At 49.9% G+C, this 19,856-nt stretch overlaps 1 protein-coding gene across 1 annotated transcript; it reads left to right on the top strand.

Annotated features, from left to right (window-relative positions):
- The first annotated feature begins 1,628 nt into the window (after positions 1 to 1,628).
- PRPF8 (pre-mRNA processing factor 8) lies at positions 1,629 to 19,776 on the top strand. The gene is made up of 43 exons (XM_062507186.1): positions 1,629 to 1,675; positions 1,805 to 1,914; positions 1,988 to 2,156; positions 2,862 to 3,026; positions 3,119 to 3,337; positions 4,037 to 4,249; positions 4,377 to 4,502; positions 4,581 to 4,686; positions 5,160 to 5,350; positions 5,526 to 5,645; positions 5,725 to 5,914; positions 6,078 to 6,197; positions 6,505 to 6,639; positions 6,750 to 6,879; positions 7,202 to 7,398; positions 7,506 to 7,712; positions 7,799 to 7,962; positions 8,276 to 8,402; positions 8,555 to 8,747; positions 9,083 to 9,270; positions 9,488 to 9,726; positions 10,215 to 10,361; positions 10,544 to 10,754; positions 10,827 to 10,943; positions 11,028 to 11,275; positions 11,460 to 11,639; positions 11,884 to 12,019; positions 12,601 to 12,770; positions 13,050 to 13,179; positions 13,372 to 13,518; positions 13,697 to 13,857; positions 14,392 to 14,583; positions 15,133 to 15,370; positions 15,585 to 15,713; positions 16,293 to 16,406; positions 16,516 to 16,689; positions 16,922 to 17,115; positions 17,399 to 17,638; positions 17,723 to 17,864; positions 18,039 to 18,179; positions 18,417 to 18,556; positions 18,716 to 18,918; positions 19,480 to 19,776. The coding sequence occupies exons 2-43, from the start codon at positions 1,815 to 1,817 to the stop codon at positions 19,632 to 19,634; spliced, it is 7,008 nt and encodes a 2,335-aa protein (XP_062363170.1). The 5' UTR covers positions 1,629 to 1,675; positions 1,805 to 1,814; the 3' UTR covers positions 19,635 to 19,776.
- The last annotated feature ends 80 nt before the right edge of the window (positions 19,777 to 19,856 follow it).

Raw genomic sequence — 19,856 nt, forward strand, 5'->3', positions numbered from 1 at the left:
GCGTCAGTCACGTTTCCTTTGTGTGGCAAATAAGCTTTAACACAAAACCTCTCAGTTGGTTTGAAGAGCTTGGGGACAGGCTGGAGCAAGGCACTGCTTGGAGAGGGTAGCACGTGTTTTGAGGAAGGAGACACATTCCTGCTGGGCAGGGAAAGATGAGTGATCCATGGGCAGTGTGAGGCTGGAGACAATGCGTGGCCAAAGCCTCTTAGGTTTCTATTTGTAGAGAGCAGGGAAGCTTCCAGGTGCTGGGCACAACTACTCCAGGTTTGGGTATGTCACCTCAAGCAGCGTTGAGGTGCCTGTGTGCCCCTCACAGCTCCCAGCTGGAGCAGAACTGTCACCCAGGGCTTTCTCTTTGGTCTGACCTATCTATTCCAAGTTTTCCAGGAGCTGCTCCACTGATCCTTGCCCTTAGCACAGCCTCTGCATCCGCTGAAAACGCTGCCTCTGCTCTCCAGCCTCTGCCCACACCCAGGATGTTTCTCAAGGCCTGAATTGTGTTCCCACATTCCTGCTGTCACATGGATGTCCTGTACCCCAGGCACGTGGGGCTGGGGGCCAGGGGAGCCTGGTTTGGGCGCCTCTTAATCCGCCGTGATTTTCCCACAGGGCTAAGGTGGGATAAGCAGTGGCTTTGCAGGTCACTGAGGTCAGAGGTGAGAATGCCCTGTGCTTGTACATCCCAATGGAAAGTGACACAGCCTTGGCTTGAAATGTTTTGGGAAGGACTCACCTCTCTATTCCCACCGTATGGGGGACCATGGGGCTAGAAGTGGTATCTCCATCAGAGAATTAATTGCTGGGGAACAACGCCCCAGCCTGCCACCTTATCACCCCTGCTCCAGCCCAATCCAAAATTCCTCCAGAACAAACTCCTCTCCCCATGGGAGCCCCTATCCTGGCAAAACTCTAAGGAAAGAGCCTTCCCGGCTGCTGAGCAGCCCTGACAACACATTGAACCCACTTACAGCGAGCTGGACCTCACGTTTTCACAGATGCTGGGCAAGCACTAAGGGCTGGGGGCACCTGTGTTCTGGGAGAGAGGCAGGAAGGGGGCTACGAGGTGGATGGCTACTTGTTGGGGGATTAGGGGCCGTAGTGTGACCATGGGGTTAGTGCTAGGGGTGAGGCGTCGCTTGGCTGCAACATCCTCCTGCCTGCTTGGGGCACTGGGGCTGGCTGAGATGGGCTCAGCTCCACTGAGGGGATGTCCAGGCCCTGTGGGGATGTCGCCGCGCTGCTCCACAGGGAACACCGCGGGGATGTGCCCGCGATGTCCCCCTGAGGGGTAACCCCGACCCTAACACTCTTGGGGGTGGGGGGGGCCCCTACAACAGCGAGGAGTGAGCTGCGCCAGGCGCTGTCCAATCAGATGCGGCGCCGCGCTGTCACCGCTGCTTCTCTCCGCCAATCGGAAGCAGCGAAGGGTGGGACCGGGAAAAGCGGGACACCTTACCGGAAGTGTGCGCCAGTCACAACTTCCTCCCCTCTTCCGCCCCAGGCCCCCGCCCCCTCTCCGCACTGATAGGATATACCTGCTGTCTGTCACACTTCCTGAAAGCTGACTGGACAGACCGTGCCGAGAGGCCCGCCTACATCCGGGTCTCGCGGGCGCCGTAGCGGCAGCGCGGGGCCGCCATTGTGGTGGGGAGCGCGGGGGTCGCGGCTGCTGGTGAGGGCGAAGGGGGAGCGGCGGGTCCGGGTTGGGCCCGGGGAGGGCGGGAGTGGCGGCGGTGCAACCGGCGGTGGCTTCGTCGTGGTCCTGTACCTCGCCCTGAGCTCCTCTCCACCTTCTCCGCAGTTGCGTCGCCATGGCCGCCGTGTTCCCGTACCGCGGCGGCTGCGCCCCGGTGCCCAACCCGCTGGCGCCGCTGCCCGACTACATGTCCGAGGAGAAGCTGCAGGAGAAAGGTGGGTACAGCCCCGGCACCCCAGATCCTCCGCGGGGGACAAGGCCTGACCCGCCGCCTCTGTGTCCCCGCAGCCCGCAAATGGCAGCAGCTGCAGGCCAAGCGCTATGCGGAGAAGAGGAAATTCGGCTTCGTGGACGCGCAGAAGGAGGACATGCCCCCCGAGCATGTCCGCAAAATCATCCGCGACCACGGCGACATGACCAATAGGAAGTTCCGGCACGACAAGCGCGTCTACCTGGGGTAAGGGCTCCCGATGTGTGACAGACAAGAAGCTCAGGGCATCTGCCGCTGCTGCCTTGATAATTGTTGAAGGGAGAGATTCTTCTCCAAAGGCTTCTTCGTGTCCTTTGTAGCTCGGTGAGGATGTCCTGAGGTATCAGTGCAGAGGAGGATCAGCAAAAGGAGTTGTTGCTTTGAATTTATGAGAAAAACATTAGCCTGGATAATGCATCGTTTAAGGGCTTTCAGTGTCAGTTACAGCTCAGTCTGTTGCTGTGAGGTGTCAGTGCAAAAGAGCATCAGCAAAGGGAATTGTTGCTTTGAATTTGTGAGAAAAAACATGACCCTGCGTAACACAGTGTATTAGAAGAAGTTGAGGAGAGTATGAAATGTTTTTTTGCAAGCTTGAAAAGCATCCTGAGTGCTTCTTTACTGTCTGGGTGTAGAGAGCTGTCTAGTGCATGTTGTGGTCTGCTGCAGTAGCTTACCATTACCCATAATAACTCCAGAAACTCAGACAACTTAAAAACTTCAGTTTTTGTTTGCAGCATTCTTGAAAGCCAAGACAGTACAAGGGTAAAGTGGGAAACTAATGGATTTGTTTTTTGAATGAGTCAGATGAGCAGCTCACAGGAGGGAAAACTGGGAGGTTGTTGGGTGTGTGGCAGGTGGTTGGCTGTCTTTGAGATCCACTCCAGTGTGGTTTTCCTTGGTTTGTGTTTGCAGAGCTCTGAAGTACATGCCCCATGCTGTGCTGAAGCTCTTGGAGAACATGCCCATGCCCTGGGAGCAGATCCGAGACGTTCCCGTCCTGTACCACATCACTGGTGCCATCTCCTTTGTCAACGAGATCCCCTGGGTCATCGAGCCTGTCTACATTGCCCAGTGGGGGTAGGTGCCTTCTGCTTCATCGAGGGGAGGCAAACCTTTTTGCATCCACCATAAAATCCCCCTGATTTTAATCTTGCCCTGATTTCCTGCAGCTCCATGTGGATTATGATGAGGCGGGAGAAGAGGGACAGGCGTCACTTCAAGAGGATGAGATTCCCCCCATTTGATGATGAAGAACCCCCTCTGGATTATGCTGATAACATTCTGGATGTGGAGCCCCTGGAAGCCATTCAGCTGGAGCTGGATCCAGAGGAAGATGCCCCTGTGCTGGACTGGTTCTATGACCACCAGCCTCTGAAGGACAACAGGAAGTACGTACCTGTAGTAGCACAATTCAGTGGGAGAGGGGGGGAGAAAACAATGCATGAATTACCTGTACAGAGCTGTGTGTAACCTTTGTGTGCTGTTGGTGGGGAGAGAAAAGCCTCAAGGGTGGGAGGGAAAGCCTGACTGTGGGAAAGTGGCATAATTTGCTTGCACGTTGCTCAGAGAAGCTGTGACTGCCCCATCCCTAGAAGTGGTCAAAGTCAGGTTGGATGGAGCTCTGAGCAACCTGGGATAGTAGATGGTGGAAGGGCTGGAACAAGATGAGCTTTAAGGTTCCTTCCAACCCAAGCTATTCTGGGTTTCTATGATTCAACATCCAGCAAAGCCTCTCTCTATCCAGGAGTCCTGTTATCCACTTACCTGCTAAAACTGATGTTTCTGACCATGCTGTAAAGCTCACAGCCTGCATTATCTAGCTGGAATTTGAAAGTGATATTTGCTAAAGGTGCACAGATATTCTGTGCCAGTTTGGACACAGAGGAGAGGAACTGGAGCAGCCAGCATTTTCTGAGCAGAAGAAGTCCAGAGTGGCATTTAACAGTGCTGCAGCCTTTTCTACAGGCTAGAGACACCCATATGTTACCTGTCCTTGATGAATGCTGCATGGCAAAAGGTGTTTGGTTATTCTGGTGCTTTGGTTGTGCTGTGGCTGTATCTGGAGTGTCCATGCTCTGCTTTCCCAGGTATGTCAATGGCTCCACGTACCAGCGCTGGCAGTTCACCCTCCCCATGATGTCCACCCTGTACCGCCTGGCCAACCAGCTGCTCACTGACCTGGTGGATGACAACTACTTCTACCTGTTTGACCTGAAAGCATTCTTCACCTCCAAGGCACTGAACATGGCCATTCCTGGAGGTCCTAAGTTCGAGCCCCTTGTCAGAGACATCAATCTTCAGTAAGTGTTGGGTTTAGGAGAGAGATGAGTGGTTATCTAGGAAAGGGCTGATAGCTTGTTTTCAGTCACAGATATTTGTTTTTCCCACCCTGAATGCCTGCATAACAATTTCTTGTCTTGTTTTAAGGGACGAAGACTGGAATGAATTTAATGACATCAATAAAATCATCATCAGGCAGCCCATCAGGACAGAGTACAAAATCGCTTTCCCATACTTGTACAACAACCTGCCACATCATGTCCACCTCACCTGGTAAGTGCAGCAGCCTCCAGAGCCAAGAGAGGGGGGGAAAGGCTGTCAGAGGCTCTAATGCACATTTTTTTGCTTCAGGTATCATACTCCAAACGTTGTTTTCATTAAAACAGAAGATCCTGACCTCCCAGCTTTTTACTTCGATCCTCTGATCAACCCCATTTCACACAGGCATTCTGTCAAGGTGAGTCACTGGGTTTCCTGTGATAAACCTTATGTGTGGAAGTAGGGGGCTTTAGTATCTTGCTTCTGATAGGAGCCCACAAACATAGATAGTTCAGGAGAAGGCAGCAGCCCTTTGGCCAAAAAATCCATACTTGTCATTTTAGTCTTCTACTTCAGGAGTCGCACAAAGTTGTCACCTTTGGTTACTGTAGGATAAAGCCCAATGTCTAATTACTAGTTTTAGAGTCTCCTGACAGATTATTTATCTTTGTGGTTGCCCTTGGTGTATTCATGGAGCTGACATCTCTCTGAAGTTACCTCCGAAACACCTAACTCAAGGTCTGGTAGCCACACTTTGCCTTGTTTCTTCTCTCATGCTCAGTACAGCCACACTTCTTCCATGAGAGCAAAGAGCTGTTTTTTTAACTTGCTTAACTCAGAAACTGAGCTGAAGCAACCAGGAAACACCTTGTGTTGTCTTCTGTATTTCAGAGCCAGGAGCCACTGCCTGATGACGATGAAGAGTTTGAGCTGCCAGAGTTTGTGGAGCCTTTCCTGAAGGATACCCCACTTTACACTGATAACACAGCCAATGGCATTGCTTTGCTGTGGGCCCCACGACCCTTCAACCTGAGGTCTGGCAGGACCCGGAGAGCTCTTGACATCCCACTGGTCAAGAACTGGTGAGTTCTGTCCTGGGGAAAGGGCTGATGTAGTGATCATTACATTATTACCTTGTTATAATGAAAATTAAAAATGGAATGGTGACTGGTTTCTAGAGATTTTAGGAGAGTTTCTGGAGACTTTCCTGCAAGGAATGTGAGTTAGCTGAAGCTTTGGAGTGTGATTTATCCATAGGTACCGTGAGCACTGCCCAGCAGGACAGCCAGTCAAAGTGAGAGTCTCCTACCAGAAGCTCCTGAAATACTATGTCCTGAATGCACTCAAACACAGACCTCCCAAGGCCCAGAAGAAGAGGTGAGTGGTCTCCGTTCAGTGGGGAACTGCTGATCTGTGCAGGGAATTGAGAGCTGATTGTGGTCTCTGCTCTCTCCAGGTACCTGTTCCGCTCCTTCAAGGCTACCAAGTTTTTCCAGTCAACCAAGCTGGACTGGGTGGAAGTTGGCCTGCAAGTGTGTCGCCAGGGCTACAACATGCTGAACTTGCTGATCCACAGAAAGAACCTGAATTACCTTCACTTGGATTACAACTTCAACCTGAAGCCTGTGAAGACCCTCACCACAAAGGTATCAGTCCATGTTGTACACAAGACCAGAGTTTACATGAAGTGTAGCCAGTGAGGAAAGAGAAGCCACAGTGCCTCAGCTGCTCAGTTATTGACCAAATGGGAGTTTGTTTCACTCATCTGTGACATCGTTACATAAATTCTGAATATATTGTCTTATCCAGGAAAGAAAAAAATCCCGTTTTGGGAATGCTTTCCATCTGTGCCGAGAGGTCCTGCGGCTGACTAAGCTGGTGGTGGACAGCCACGTCCAGTACAGACTGGGAAATGTGGATGCATTTCAGGTAGGCTTTTTGTTTTTTTGCTTTTAAATGTAGTGAGAGGAGGATTAGAATATTTTATATGGGAAATAACTTCTGTGGGATGTACAAAGTGGCTGAATGTTGCAGTGTTACAGAGAAGAGAGGAAACAATGAAAATAAGCAGCATTGTTTGAAATTCTGCTTTTATAGTAGTTTATAAGAATTGATGATGGTCTGAGCCAGCATTAGGAGTTTTGTATGGCTTGATATACTCTGTCCCATAAAACTGGCTGCTGGAGATGATGTCTGAGGTGTTGATTGATATCCCTGACTGTATTCCATGTCTCAGCTGGCAGATGGCCTGCAGTACATCTTTGCCCATGTGGGTCAGCTCACGGGGATGTACCGGTACAAATACAAACTGATGAGGCAAATTCGAATGTGCAAGGACCTGAAACATCTCATCTACTACAGGTTTAACACAGTAAGTTCCACCTTTCCACATGATACCAACCCCAGGTGAACTGAGGAACAAGGGAGGGATCCTGGAATGCCAATAAATGACGTGCTCTTACCACGTCTCTGTTCTTCCAGGGGCCTGTGGGCAAAGGTCCTGGCTGTGGTTTCTGGGCTCCAGGCTGGAGAGTGTGGCTGTTCTTCATGAGGGGCATCACCCCGCTGCTGGAACGCTGGCTGGGGAATCTGCTGGCCAGGCAGTTTGAAGGTCAGCACCCTGTAAATCCTGCATGTGGGAGGAATGTGTGGTGAAGATTAATACTGTTTGCTTGCCAGCCAGTTTTGTGTTCATACTGGTGGTCTTTATCCATGCTTCACTGACCAGTTGAGAGCTCTTTCAAGATATGTGCCCCTAGAAGAGATTCTAAATGGAGGTGGGATCTCCTGCTCCATAGCCACTTAATCATCTTCTCCAGACTGCTGGCAGTGTAATTTCTCCAGACATCCTGCACCTCCATGCACTCCTGAATGAGGAAGGAGAATCACTGCCTGGTGGTATCAGAATTCCTGAAGGATTTTGCTTTCTGCAGGCCGTCACTCAAAGGGTGTCGCAAAGACTGTCACGAAGCAGCGCGTGGAGTCTCACTTTGACCTGGAGCTCAGGGCAGCTGTGATGCACGACATCCTGGACATGATGCCAGAAGGGATCAAGCAGAACAAAGCCAGAACCATCCTGCAGCACCTGAGCGAGGCTTGGCGCTGCTGGAAGGCCAATATTCCCTGGAAGGTAAATCTCTTGCTTGACCTTTTGAGTTCAGTTCTAACATCACCCAAGTAGAGCTGCTCTTGGAAGGCTCTCACTCCTTCTTCCCTCAAGTTCCTGTCCCTCCCCAGGTGCCAGGGCTGCCAACTCCTATTGAGAACATGATCCTGAGGTACGTGAAGGCCAAAGCTGACTGGTGGACAAACACAGCTCACTACAACCGGGAGCGGATCCGCCGGGGAGCCACCGTCGACAAAACTGTGTGTAAGAAGAACCTGGGCAGGCTGACCAGACTCTACCTGAAAGCTGAGCAGGAACGGCAGCATAATTACCTGAAGGTACTTCTGTCCTCCCTGAAATTGCTCAAATTAATGCTGTTTCCATTGGGAAGCTTTAACTGATTAATTGTGGTATGGTTCTGTAGGATGGTCCTTACATTACTGCAGAAGAGGCTGTTGCTGTGTACACAACCACAGTGCACTGGCTGGAGAGCAGGAGGTTCTCCCCTATCCCCTTCCCCCCACTGTCCTACAAGCATGACACCAAGTTGCTGATCTTAGCCCTTGAGAGGCTGAAGGAAGCTTACAGGTAAGCAGAGGGAAATAATCTTGATCTTCAGGGGCACTGTGAAAGGCTTCTGTTTTGTTATCAGTTATTCCTGTGGTGAAGTATGATGTAAAATTGTCCCTGGTGGACTGGTAAAACTGTTGGTTTTGATACTGCCAGTTTAGCTGGGAGTTCTTACTGACTCTGTGACTTGGGCAAAACCACTGCCATGCTTATAAGTTTGGGGATGTGGATTGTGAAAACTGAAAGGTTGAACATTATCATTCATCAGTTAATTGCAGTGACCGTTAGGCTGTTCTTGTGCAGGTGCTGAGCTGTTCTCCCTTGTTTTCAGTGTGAAATCACGCCTGAATCAGTCACAGAGAGAGGAGCTGGGCTTGATTGAGCAGGCTTATGATAATCCCCACGAAGCTCTGTCCAGAATCAAGCGACATCTGTTGACTCAGAGAGCCTTCAAAGAGGTGAGTAAAAGCCTGGTGAAAGCCCAGGCATGTTATGCTGCATTCAGAAGCTGAATGGCACAAAAACTTTGTGTTTTCTCTCAACTACCAGCCTCAGTTTTTCCCTGCTTTTTTTTTTTTTGTTTGTTTGTTTGTTTGTTTGTTTTTTAAAGGTGGGAATTGAGTTCATGGATCTCTACAGCCACTTGGTCCCTGTTTATGATGTTGAACCCCTGGAGAAGATCACAGATGCTTATCTGGATCAGTACTTGTGGTATGAGGCTGATAAACGAAGGCTCTTCCCTCCTTGGATCAAACCTGCTGACACTGAACCACCCCCACTGCTGGTGTACAAGTGGTGCCAAGGTCAGTGGGCTCTTGGATTCCATGCAAAGATGATTTTTCCTATGGGGGAACTTGTGTCCTATGAGTTTGCTTAGGAGCTGAATTTTGGTTTTGCAGTTTGCAGTCAATAATTACAATCAGAGATTTTGTAGGTTATTACATGTGTATATACTGGAGGAAGACAACTTGCACAGCATTTATGGTTGATTACATAGCTTTCCTCCCATTTCTGGATAGACTGGAAAATCCAGAGTCTGAAAAATCGGGCATTGCAGGATTTCTGTTGAGTTCCTGTGCCTAGTGGTTGTGTCTGTGCTCTGATGTGTCAGATAACACAACACTGTTTGTTCTCTCAGGCATTAATAACCTGCAGGATGTTTGGGAAACAAGTGAAGGTGAATGCAACGTGATGCTGGAGTCTCGGTTTGAGAAGATGTATGAGAAGATTGACCTGACCTTGCTCAACAGGCTGCTACGTCTCATCGTTGATCACAACATTGCTGACTACATGACAGCCAAGAACAACGTGGTGATCAACTACAAGGTGATGGTTGTTGTCAGGAAAGGGGGTTTGGGGTGAAAAGGACCCATGTGGAAGGAAGTTTTGGACCTCTGGCAAAGAAGGAGCACAAGACTTGTCAAAGAAAAGTGGTGAGGGAGTAAAAAAACCGTCCTGAGTCCTGCTGAAGAAGAGCTGCTCAGGTGAAAGGATTCTGATGTTCTGGGATGTGTTTTCTCACAATTCCCCTTCACCTCCACAGGACATGAATCACACAAACTCCTATGGGATTATTCGTGGGCTGCAGTTTGCTTCCTTCATTGTCCAGTACTATGGGCTTGTGATGGACCTGCTGGTACTGGGCCTGCACCGGGCCAGTGAGATGGCTGGGCCTCCCCAGATGCCAAATGACTTCCTCAGCTTCCAGGACATTGCCACGGAGGTGGCCCATCCCATTCGCCTCTTCTGCAGATACATTGACAGGATTCACATCTTCTTCAGGTGAGATCTCTGGGACCCTGCTTTCCTCAGGTCAGCACAAAGGCAAGGGAGATTTACTATGCTCCTGTTCCTGGCTTTAGTTCCCTTTGCTGTTGAAGATCAGGAATATTTGAATTGTTTCCTGGATAACTGGATGCCCACATGCCTCCTCTTGCTTTCTCAGTTTGCTTTTCTGCAGCTTCACTGGACCAATAGAAACACAATAATGTCAAGAAACACATATGACCAATAGGATTGCAAAAATGCTCAGTTGTTAGGGATTTGGTAAATTAGAGACTGGTAAAATAAGCCTTTTCTGTCTCTTCCTGGAAAGATAATCCAAACCTTGAGTTGCTCTCTGCTAATGAAATTCCCCCATTCATTGGAAGGACACAAAAGTGGGATAGCTACCTTAAGACAGGCTGACAGACAACTTTTCCTAATGAAATCCTTATCTTTCTGTCCAGGCTGGTGTTGCTAAATCCAGATATTTTTCTGTGCTTTTCCAGGTTCACAGCTGATGAGGCAAGAGACCTGATCCAGCGGTACCTGACAGAGCACCCAGACCCCAACAACGAGAACATCGTGGGCTACAACAACAAGAAGTGCTGGCCCCGGGACGCTCGCATGCGTCTCATGAAGCACGACGTGAACCTGTAAGTGCAGCAGCTGGGAAGGAAATGGTAGGAAAAAGGGAAGAATCAGTGATAAATAACTGTTGGAGACGGAGCAGTGCTCAGGGTGAGATGTGAGAAGTGAGGGGTCTGTGCTCAGAGAACTTGCCCGGCCGTTACTCGGGCAGATGATGACGTGTCGCTGTGCGCACGCTGTTTTCCAGCGGCCGTGCTGTGTTCTGGGATATCAAGAACCGTTTGCCCCGCTCGGTGACCACGGTGCAGTGGGAGAACAGCTTCGTGTCCGTGTACAGCAAGGACAACCCCAACCTGCTGTTCAACATGTGCGGCTTCGAGTGCCGCATCCTGCCCAAGTGCCGCACCAGCTACGAGGAGTTCACCCACAAGGATGGGGTCTGGAACCTGCAGAATGAGGTGGGTTGGGAGAGCAATCCCTGGGTGGGAGAGGGGCTCCCAGGAGGGAGCTGATGGGTCTGTGCTCTCTAGGTCACCAAGGAGCGCACTGCTCAGTGCTTCCTGCGTGTGGATGATGAGTCTATGCAGAGGTTTCACAACAGAGTGAGGCAGATCCTCATGGCCTCTGGCTCCACAACCTTCACTAAGGTAAGGGGAGAGGGAGATCTGTGACAGCGTTCTGTAGATTCTTGGGGAATGAGCCAGGAGCTGATCCTTTCCTTCCCTTCCTAGATTGTCAATAAATGGAACACAGCTCTGATTGGCTTGATGACTTATTTCCGGGAAGCTGTTGTAAATACTCAGGAGCTGCTTGATTTGCTGGTGAAGTGTGAGAATAAAATCCAGACTCGCATCAAGATCGGCTTGAATTCCAAAATGCCCAGCCGTTTTCCTCCTGTGGTGTTCTATACCCCTAAGGAGCTGGGGGGGCTGGGCATGCTCTCCATGGGCCACGTTCTCATCCCTCAGTCTGACCTGAGGTGAGTTGTGCTGTTCTAATTCCTGCATGACTTGAGTGTTCTCTTAGATGCTCTTTCACCTAAAAATATTCCAAGAACGCTAAACCATGCCATGGTACAGAGCTGTGTTGCCTTTACAGTAGTTCATGGCAGTGATCAGGGAAGTCCCAGTTCCTCATACCTCATTCTTGTCTCTTTGCTCCAGGTGGTCCAAGCAGACAGATGTTGGCATCACTCACTTCCGCTCAGGAATGAGTCATGAGGAGGACCAGCTCATCCCAAACCTGTATCGTTACATCCAGCCCTGGGAGAGTGAATTCATTGACTCTCAGAGGGTGTGGGCAGAGTATGCCCTGAAACGACAGGAGGCTATAGCCCAGAACAGGTGTGTGTCTGTGTGTGGGAGGACAGGCAGCAGTGGGAAGTTTTGTGCTGTCTGGGGATTTTGGAGACCTCGCTGGCCCTGTGCTAGCTGCAATGCTGTTCCCTTACCTCTGGAGGAGGTTTGGCATTTTAGTGTCCTCTGCGGAGCCCTGTGTTGTTTCTGTGATCTCATCAGCTGAACTACTCATTAATGCATTGCTGTAAATTGAGAGGTAACAAAGTGGTGTTTTTTATTTTTTCTTCAGGCGTCTGACACTGGAGGATCTGGAGGACTCGTGGGACAGGGGAATTCCTAGGATTAACACCCTTTTCCAGAAGGACCGGCATACTCTGGCTTATGATAAAGGATGGAGAGTCAGGACTGACTTCAAACAGTATCAGGTACTGACAGGGGATTTCTCTTCACCTGAATATGAAGTTCAGATACCTGTTCCACACAAAGTCCTTTTACCTTGCATTATTGCAGGTGCACTTCTGTCTCTCTGCTGCAGAAAGAATTTACAGCCTTGTGTTGGGACTGGTAGAGGCTGTTTGCAAACAAATGCTCCAGAATTCATAGTTATTCCCTCTAGAAGCATTTGGATAGATTGCAGTTTATTGGAGAAAACCACAATAAACACAACTATATATTACAGAATCAGTTCTGGAGAGGGAAAAATACCTATCCCAAAACAAACATTCCGAAATACTATGTTTTCATAACAGTGGAATAATTTATTTCAAGCCTTTAATGGCAGCTTTGTAGAAGGCCAGTCCCTGAAAGACAAAAGTATCACCTGAGGTTCCATCCAGTGTGATTTGTGCAGTAGTACTGACACAACCCGTGTTGCAGAGGACACACCAAGCTGTGTCCTCCAGCAATGAAGGCATGAGGCTTTTTACCTGCTCACTGACCATCATCATGATGTTGGTTGCCACAGTCAGTGCAGCCAGGTGAACAATGTGCTCGCTGTTGTCTCCAGGTGCTGAAGCAGAACCCGTTCTGGTGGACACACCAGCGGCACGATGGCAAACTCTGGAACCTGAACAATTACCGCACGGACATGATCCAGGCCCTGGGTGGGGTGGAAGGGATCCTGGAGCACACACTCTTCAAGGGCACCTACTTCCCCACATGGGAGGGTCTCTTCTGGTAAGAGGAACTTTGATCTGGGCTCAGGCTGTGCTGATTTTGTTGAGTTTCTCCTGGTTTTCAGTGGTCACTTGAGATCATTGTGTAGTTCAGTTGTGAGGGTGCTTGGGAGGGGGCTACAGCTGAACTTCCTGCAAATCCATAGAAATTTCTTAGTGTGAAACAACTCTCCCAGCTCGTGGCTGATCCCTGTCTCTGTTAAAAGTGACACATGGCAGCAGAGATGAGGGACATCTCATACCATTTGATCTAATGCAGTTGATGGTCTGCCCTTTCTAGGGAGAAGGCCAGTGGCTTTGAGGAGTCCATGAAGTGGAAGAAGCTGACAAATGCCCAGAGATCGGGTTTGAACCAAATTCCAAACAGAAGATTCACTCTCTGGTGGTCTCCTACCATTAACAGAGCCAATGTATGTACCTGGTGTTTGTCCCTCTAGGAGCAGACACCACTTTTCCACTGAAATTAGAGCAGTTAATTGATCCAATTAATTCTCAAAACATCTCTTACAGACCTACTAAACCTCCTTAACAGGACATGCTCCATTTTAAAAATTTCCTGAGTTGTGCTGTTGTGTTTTCTCACAGCTGCTTTTCTTTTGCAGGTGTATGTTGGGTTCCAGGTGCAGCTGGATTTGACAGGGATCTTCATGCATGGCAAGATCCCCACGCTGAAGATTTCCCTTATCCAGATTTTCCGAGCTCACTTGTGGCAGAAGATCCATGAGAGCATTGTTATGGATTTGTGTCAGGTGAGTAGTGTTGGCTTGGTTTGTTTCTATGCCCTTTTGGAGCAGGACCAGTCTTCCTCCAGAAATTTGGCAGAGAAAAAGGTGGAAAATGGAATTTTCCTGACTGCCTCAGTGTTGAGGATAGATTCCTTATCTGGGTTGCTTGAATACATCTCATCCTTGACTGCCTTTTCCCCAGGTGTTTGATCAAGAGCTGGATGCTCTGGAGATTGAGACAGTACAGAAAGAGACAATCCACCCCAGGAAGTCCTACAAGATGAATTCCTCATGTGCAGATATACTTCTCTTTGCTTCCTACAAGTGGAATGTGTCACGTCCATCCTTGCTGGCAGATTCCAAGTGAGTTTCCCTTTTCCCTCTCCTCAGACTCCCTGCAGAGCAGAGCTGCTGAGCCTGTCATCCAGAGCCTCAGTGTCTCTTGGGCATCTGGGGACACTGGAGATTGTGTCCAGCAAAGCACAGGGCTTGTTTGGGTAGGTGGTTGCAGCACCTCATTCGGCCTCCTGGCACTGCTTTCTGAAAACACCAACACTGCCTTTGCTCCTCTTCTCTCTGGGTGAATTTTTCCCCGAGCTTTTGGAGGTTCTGGAAACCCCAGAAAGTTGAGCTGGCCCAGGGCCAGAATCTGGGGTAAATCCTCACTAGACAGCCCCTGGGGGAGATGACCCTCGTGACTACACAACAGTGGACTCACCGCTGCTTTGTTTAAACCTTTCAGCAGCCTCTGCATTCCCTGCTGTGTGCTGAGAACAGTAGAGTCCCTTTCCAGGGTGGAGTGTGGATATGAGCTGGCTGCAGTGTCCGTGCTGGGTGACAATTACTACAGGAGGATTTTGTACAAGATGAACTTGTTGTGGGTTGTTTTCTCCTCAGGGATGTGATGGACAGCACCACCACCCAGAAGTACTGGATTGACATCCAGCTGCGCTGGGGTGACTACGACTCCCACGACATCGAGCGCTACGCCAGGGCCAAGTTCCTGGACTACACCACAGACAACATGAGCATCTACCCCTCTCCCACTGGGGTGCTCATTGCCATTGATCTGGCCTACAACTTGCACAGGTGAGAGCTGCACCTTCTGTAGTTTCACTTGTAGGGTTGGGGTTTGTGGGTATTGTCTCAGTGCATCTCCAGTCTGGGTTGTATTCTAGGCAGGAGGATGAGGGGAGAAAGCAGAAGCTGGAGATGTGCAGTGGGTGGGATAAAGCATCTCAGGTTGCCCAGTCCTGCTCAATAGTAGTGGTTCAGTTCCTCCAGTTCATTAATAATTTGTTTCTTAGGATATTTCTGTCACACTGTTGTTGGAGCTGAAGGACAAGCCTTGTTTCAAAGCCCCTAAAAGTGGGGACAGCTATTTCTCACTGGAAACTAGGAGGAAAATCAGAAATCAGATCTCCAGTGTGTTTGTTAGATAAGGTGCAGCTTTTTTGGGACTGCTGCATATGTGAGCTGTGGCTTCCCATTGAGGGGGTGTAGGTGACCAACTCCCAGGGACATTGCAGAAGTCACACTGCAGTACAAAGTTGTATTTTCAGCCTGGCTGCTGCATGGAGTGGGGCTGTTGCCTTTTCAGGTCTAATGGTAACAATTTCTGTTTGTTTCCTTCTTCAGTGCTTATGGGAACTGGTTCCCTGGGAGCAAACCTCTGATCCAGCAGGCCATGGCCAAAATCATGAAAGCAAACCCTGCCCTGTATGTGTTGAGGGAACGAATCCGCAAAGGTCTGCAGCTCTACTCCTCAGAGCCCACAGAACCCTACCTGTCCTCCCAGAACTATGGGGAGCTCTTCTCCAACCAGATCATCTGGTTTGTGGATGACACCAATGTGTACAGAGTCACCATCCACAAGGTGAGGCCAGAGGGGTGTCTCAGGGAAAGGACTGAATGGGGTTGAGGTTTCCATGCATGATGGAAAACTGGGAGTCAGCACATGGACCCAGATTTTTGCAGTGTGTACAGAGCAGCTCCAGCTCAAAGCACACAGAGAATTGGCCCTTGTGTAAAGGTATGGGTGGGCTCCATTTATATCTCCCTGCACTTCTCACTCTCACTTGTTTCCTTAGACTTTTGAAGGGAATTTGACCACAAAACCCATCAATGGAGCCATTTTCATCTTCAATCCTAGAACTGGACAGCTCTTCCTGAAGATCATCCACACATCTGTGTGGGCAGGACAGAAGCGTCTGGGACAGGTAGGGCCTGGCTGTGCCTTGGGGGATGGGTTCTGACAGCTTGGGACATTCCCTTGAGCAGAAAACATCACAAAGATCTTCATCTTCCTGCCTCTTAATGAGTTTGGAGCTCCAAAGTCCAAGTGGTCAGGCAGGCAGGAGCATGGGATATAAAAGTGGAAGAACACAGGCATTGCTGCTGCAAGGATTCTGAGGTGTAAAAACCCCACATCATCAAGCAGAGCTTGAGTAACAGTCCTGTGCTCCTTGCTCCACAAATCATTCTGCACTTGGCTGTACATCCAGTGCAGTGAGAAAACTCAGGTGGCAGGTCCAGGGAGGTGGAGAAGCCAGCTGTTTTTTTTGGTTTTTTTTTTTGTTTTTTTTTTTGAGCCACTCAGGAGTAACTGAGCTCCAGGAATGGGAACTGCCCTCTGTGATCAGTAAGAAGGATCTGGAGGATCTGTCACTGATCTGGAACAAGCCGTAAATTCCAGTTGTATTTTTAGAATGTGGTTTGCATCCCTCTGGTTCCCAGAGACATGGAGACATTGCTGGAGGGCAGGGGGATATTTCTCTAACCCTGCTGTCTGTCTGTAGCTGGCCAAATGGAAGACTGCTGAAGAGGTGGCTGCCTTGATCCGATCCCTTCCCGTGGAGGAGCAGCCAAAGCAGATCATAGTGACACGGAAGGGCATGCTGGACCCACTTGAGGTAAGGATGCAGCTCTGTTAGGATGTGTAAAATCTGTGAGATAACAGGACAGTTCTGTGTCCTGTGATGTTTCAGTAGCTGTGAGCTAATTCCTCTTGATAAACTCCAGGTGCACTTGCTGGATTTCCCCAATATTGTGATCAAAGGCTCGGAGTTGCAGCTACCCTTCCAGGCCTGTCTGAAAGTGGAGAAATTTGGTGATCTCATCCTGAAGGCCACTGAACCCCAGATGGTTCTCTTCAATCTCTATGATGACTGGCTGAAAACCATCTCTTCCTATACAGTAAGCACAGATGTGTCTGCTTTGCATTTTGCTGCTGATAAATGAGGCAGGAACCAAGGCCTCAGATATCCCTGATGATTTATTTAGGAGCACTTGGCTCTGAATCTGCCTGGATTTTCTTTTAGAAGGATTTCACTGGAAGTTCCCGTGTGCTCAAACAGAGGAATGCTGTACTAGATCCTTGTACATTTAATTTTCTTCTTTCTAACTCCATCTTCTTTTCATCTCCAAGGCATTCTCCCGTCTGATCCTGATTCTCCGGGCACTACACGTGAATAACGATCGAGCTAAAGTTATCCTGAAGCCAGACAAGACAACCATCACTGAGCCTCACCACATCTGGCCAACCCTGACAGATGAGGAGTGGATCAAAGTGGAGGTTCAGCTGAAGGATCTCATCCTTGCTGACTATGGCAAGAAGAACAAGTAAGCCACTGGGCAGCTGCCATAATCCTGTTAGCCTTTCCTTCCTGCCCTAAAGCCTCTCAGCTTTGTAGGGAATCTGGTTATTATTAATAACTTTCTGGTAAGACAGATAAAAATGTCTGCACCAAATCTTTGAGCATTGTGTGATTGTGGCTCCTCTTTTGTTTAAAAAGTTTAATTGTTTCATAGTGCCCAGAGTGGATGTTCTAATCTTGTGCCTGAAGGTGAGAAGGCTCCAGAATGTATTTTGAAATGCCTGACTTGAGTGAATTTTCTCTTCCAGCGTGAACGTCGCATCCCTGACCCAGTCAGAGATCCGAGACATCATCCTGGGCATGGAAATCTCAGCCCCATCTCAGCAGAGGCAGCAGATTGCAGAAATTGAGAAGCAAACCAAGGAGCAGTCACAGCTGACGGCCACACAGACCCGCACAGTGAACAAACACGGGGATGAAATCATCACCTCCACTACCAGCAACTACGAAACCCAGACCTTCTCCTCCAAGACTGAGTGGAGGGTCAGGTAGGAAGGCAGGCAGGGGTGGTGGGAAGGTTTGGAATGCTCAGGGAGGATCTGTGCCCCCTCTGACCATGGTCTCCTCCACAGAGCAATTTCTGCTGCCAACCTCCACCTGCGGACAAACCACATCTATGTCTCATCAGATGACATAAAGGAGACAGGTTACACCTACATTCTTCCCAAAAATGTGTTGAAGAAGTTCATCTGCATCTCAGACCTGCGGGCCCAGGTGAATGTGAAGGGGGTTTGTTGAAGGGGGGAACTCGTGGTGAAGGGCTGGGAGCCTGCTGTGGTTTGTCCACGAGGATGCCTCTGATGCTCTCCTTGGGAATTAAGGAGTTCCCACTTTCACAGTAACACAGAGATCTCTTCTGGCCTTCTAAAGCAGGTGTATGTGTTTTAGATTGCAGGTTACCTGTATGGAGTGAGCCCTCCAGACAACCCCCAGGTGAAGGAGATCCGGTGCATTGTGATGGTGCCTCAGTGGGGGACACACCAGACCGTTCACCTGCCAGGGCAGCTGCCACAGCACGAGTACCTCAAGGTGAGCTGGGTTCAGCTTCCAGGGTGGGTGGAAGATGAGTAACAAGGACCTGAGGTGGTGGAACAGCTTCCCTTGGTCTTTTGTATTTGTGGTACTGAAAGGGCTCAGTCTGAAGCCAGACGTGATTGAGATCAAGTGAGGGGGAAGCCTGTGATCTCTGTATCCTTTTTGCCAGGCTTGAAGTGGTCTCATTTTAAATGGTCTTGATTTTTCTCTGAACCACTCTCGTTTTGTCAGGAAATGGAACCTCTGGGATGGATTCACACCCAACCAAACGAGTCCCCTCAGCTCTCACCACAGGATGTCACCACCCATGCCAAAGTCATGGCTGACAACCCTTCCTGGGATGGGGAGAAGACTATCATCATCACCTGCAGGTGAGGGGGCCGGGAGGCTTCTGGTGCCTCTCTCTGAGGCATGTTGCTTCAGAGCTGGGGAACTCACAATAAAATTGGCAGAAAGGGGGTGTTGGCTCATTCCTGGTTTCTCTCCTTTTACACCAGGTTACTCTGACTTGACTCGTGTCTTCTTTTCAGTTTCACCCCTGGCTCCTGCACGTTGACAGCCTACAAACTGACCCCGAGTGGGTACGAGTGGGGCCGGCAGAACACGGACAAAGGGAACAATCCCAAGGGTTACCTCCCCTCCCACTACGAGAGGGTGCAGATGCTCCTGTCCGACCGCTTCCTCGGCTTCTTCATGGTCCCAGCACAGGGCTCCTGGAACTACAACTTCATGGGTGAGCTGGCCTGGGGAAGGGAGAGGAGGGGAAAGGAGGCAGTGTGAGGAGCTTGGGGAGGAGGGAATAGCTCCTTACCCACTCCAAAGCTTCCTCAGAGTGGCTGGCAGGGATAGCACTGTGCCCTGAACCTTTCTTGGTGCCAGAACTGCTGCTATCTGTTCAATGAGTTTTTTGGTGGCTAGAGAAGAAAAATCGATCCCATGTCTGTGTGGATTATAGTGCATGCTGTATCGCCACTGAATAATTAATCCCTGTCAGGCAGAAGAGATAATGGAAAATGCAGGAGAGAAGCTGTTCCCAGTAGAGAGGTCCTGGTATCTTGAGCAACAGGGGCAGCTGAAGAAGGGGTCAGGAAATGAGTGGCAGAACACTCAACTACTATAAAAGAACTATAAATCTCTTGAGGGGAGGAACCCAAAGAGGGATGGTTTTGTGGGTTTAAAACTTGCTTTCCTGGCATGGAAATTGTTGTAGAAGGGTTAAAGGCTTTGCTAGGCTCCTGAAGGATGGAAGAGGCAGATGGGGGAGCTCAGGTGGGTGACACTCCTTCTTTTCCAGGTGTCCGCCACGACCCCAACATGAAGTACGAGCTGCAGCTCGCCAACCCCAAGGAATTTTACCACGAGGTCCATCGCCCCTCTCACTTCCTCAACTTCGCCCTGCTGCAGGAGGGGGAGGTTTACTCCGCCGACCGCGAGGATCTCTACGCCTAATCCTTCCCGTGCCCCTCTTAGTACTGTTGATATTCAACAGCGTGTTCGTGTGCCCACCCCCGCCTCCGCTATCCCCCGCTCGCCCCCCTCACCCCGCGCATTGTTGTTTTCCCCCACTTTTCCGCTCAATAAATTTTGTACGAACGGGAGCGCGGGCGGTGAGGTCGGTCCCGCCTCGGGGGGCGGTCCGGGACGGGGCGGTCCGGGACGGGGCGGGCGGGG

Source organism: Cinclus cinclus, chromosome 22 (genome assembly GCF_963662255.1).
Source record: "Cinclus cinclus chromosome 22, bCinCin1.1, whole genome shotgun sequence".
Taxonomy (NCBI): Eukaryota; Metazoa; Chordata; class Aves; order Passeriformes; family Cinclidae; genus Cinclus; species Cinclus cinclus.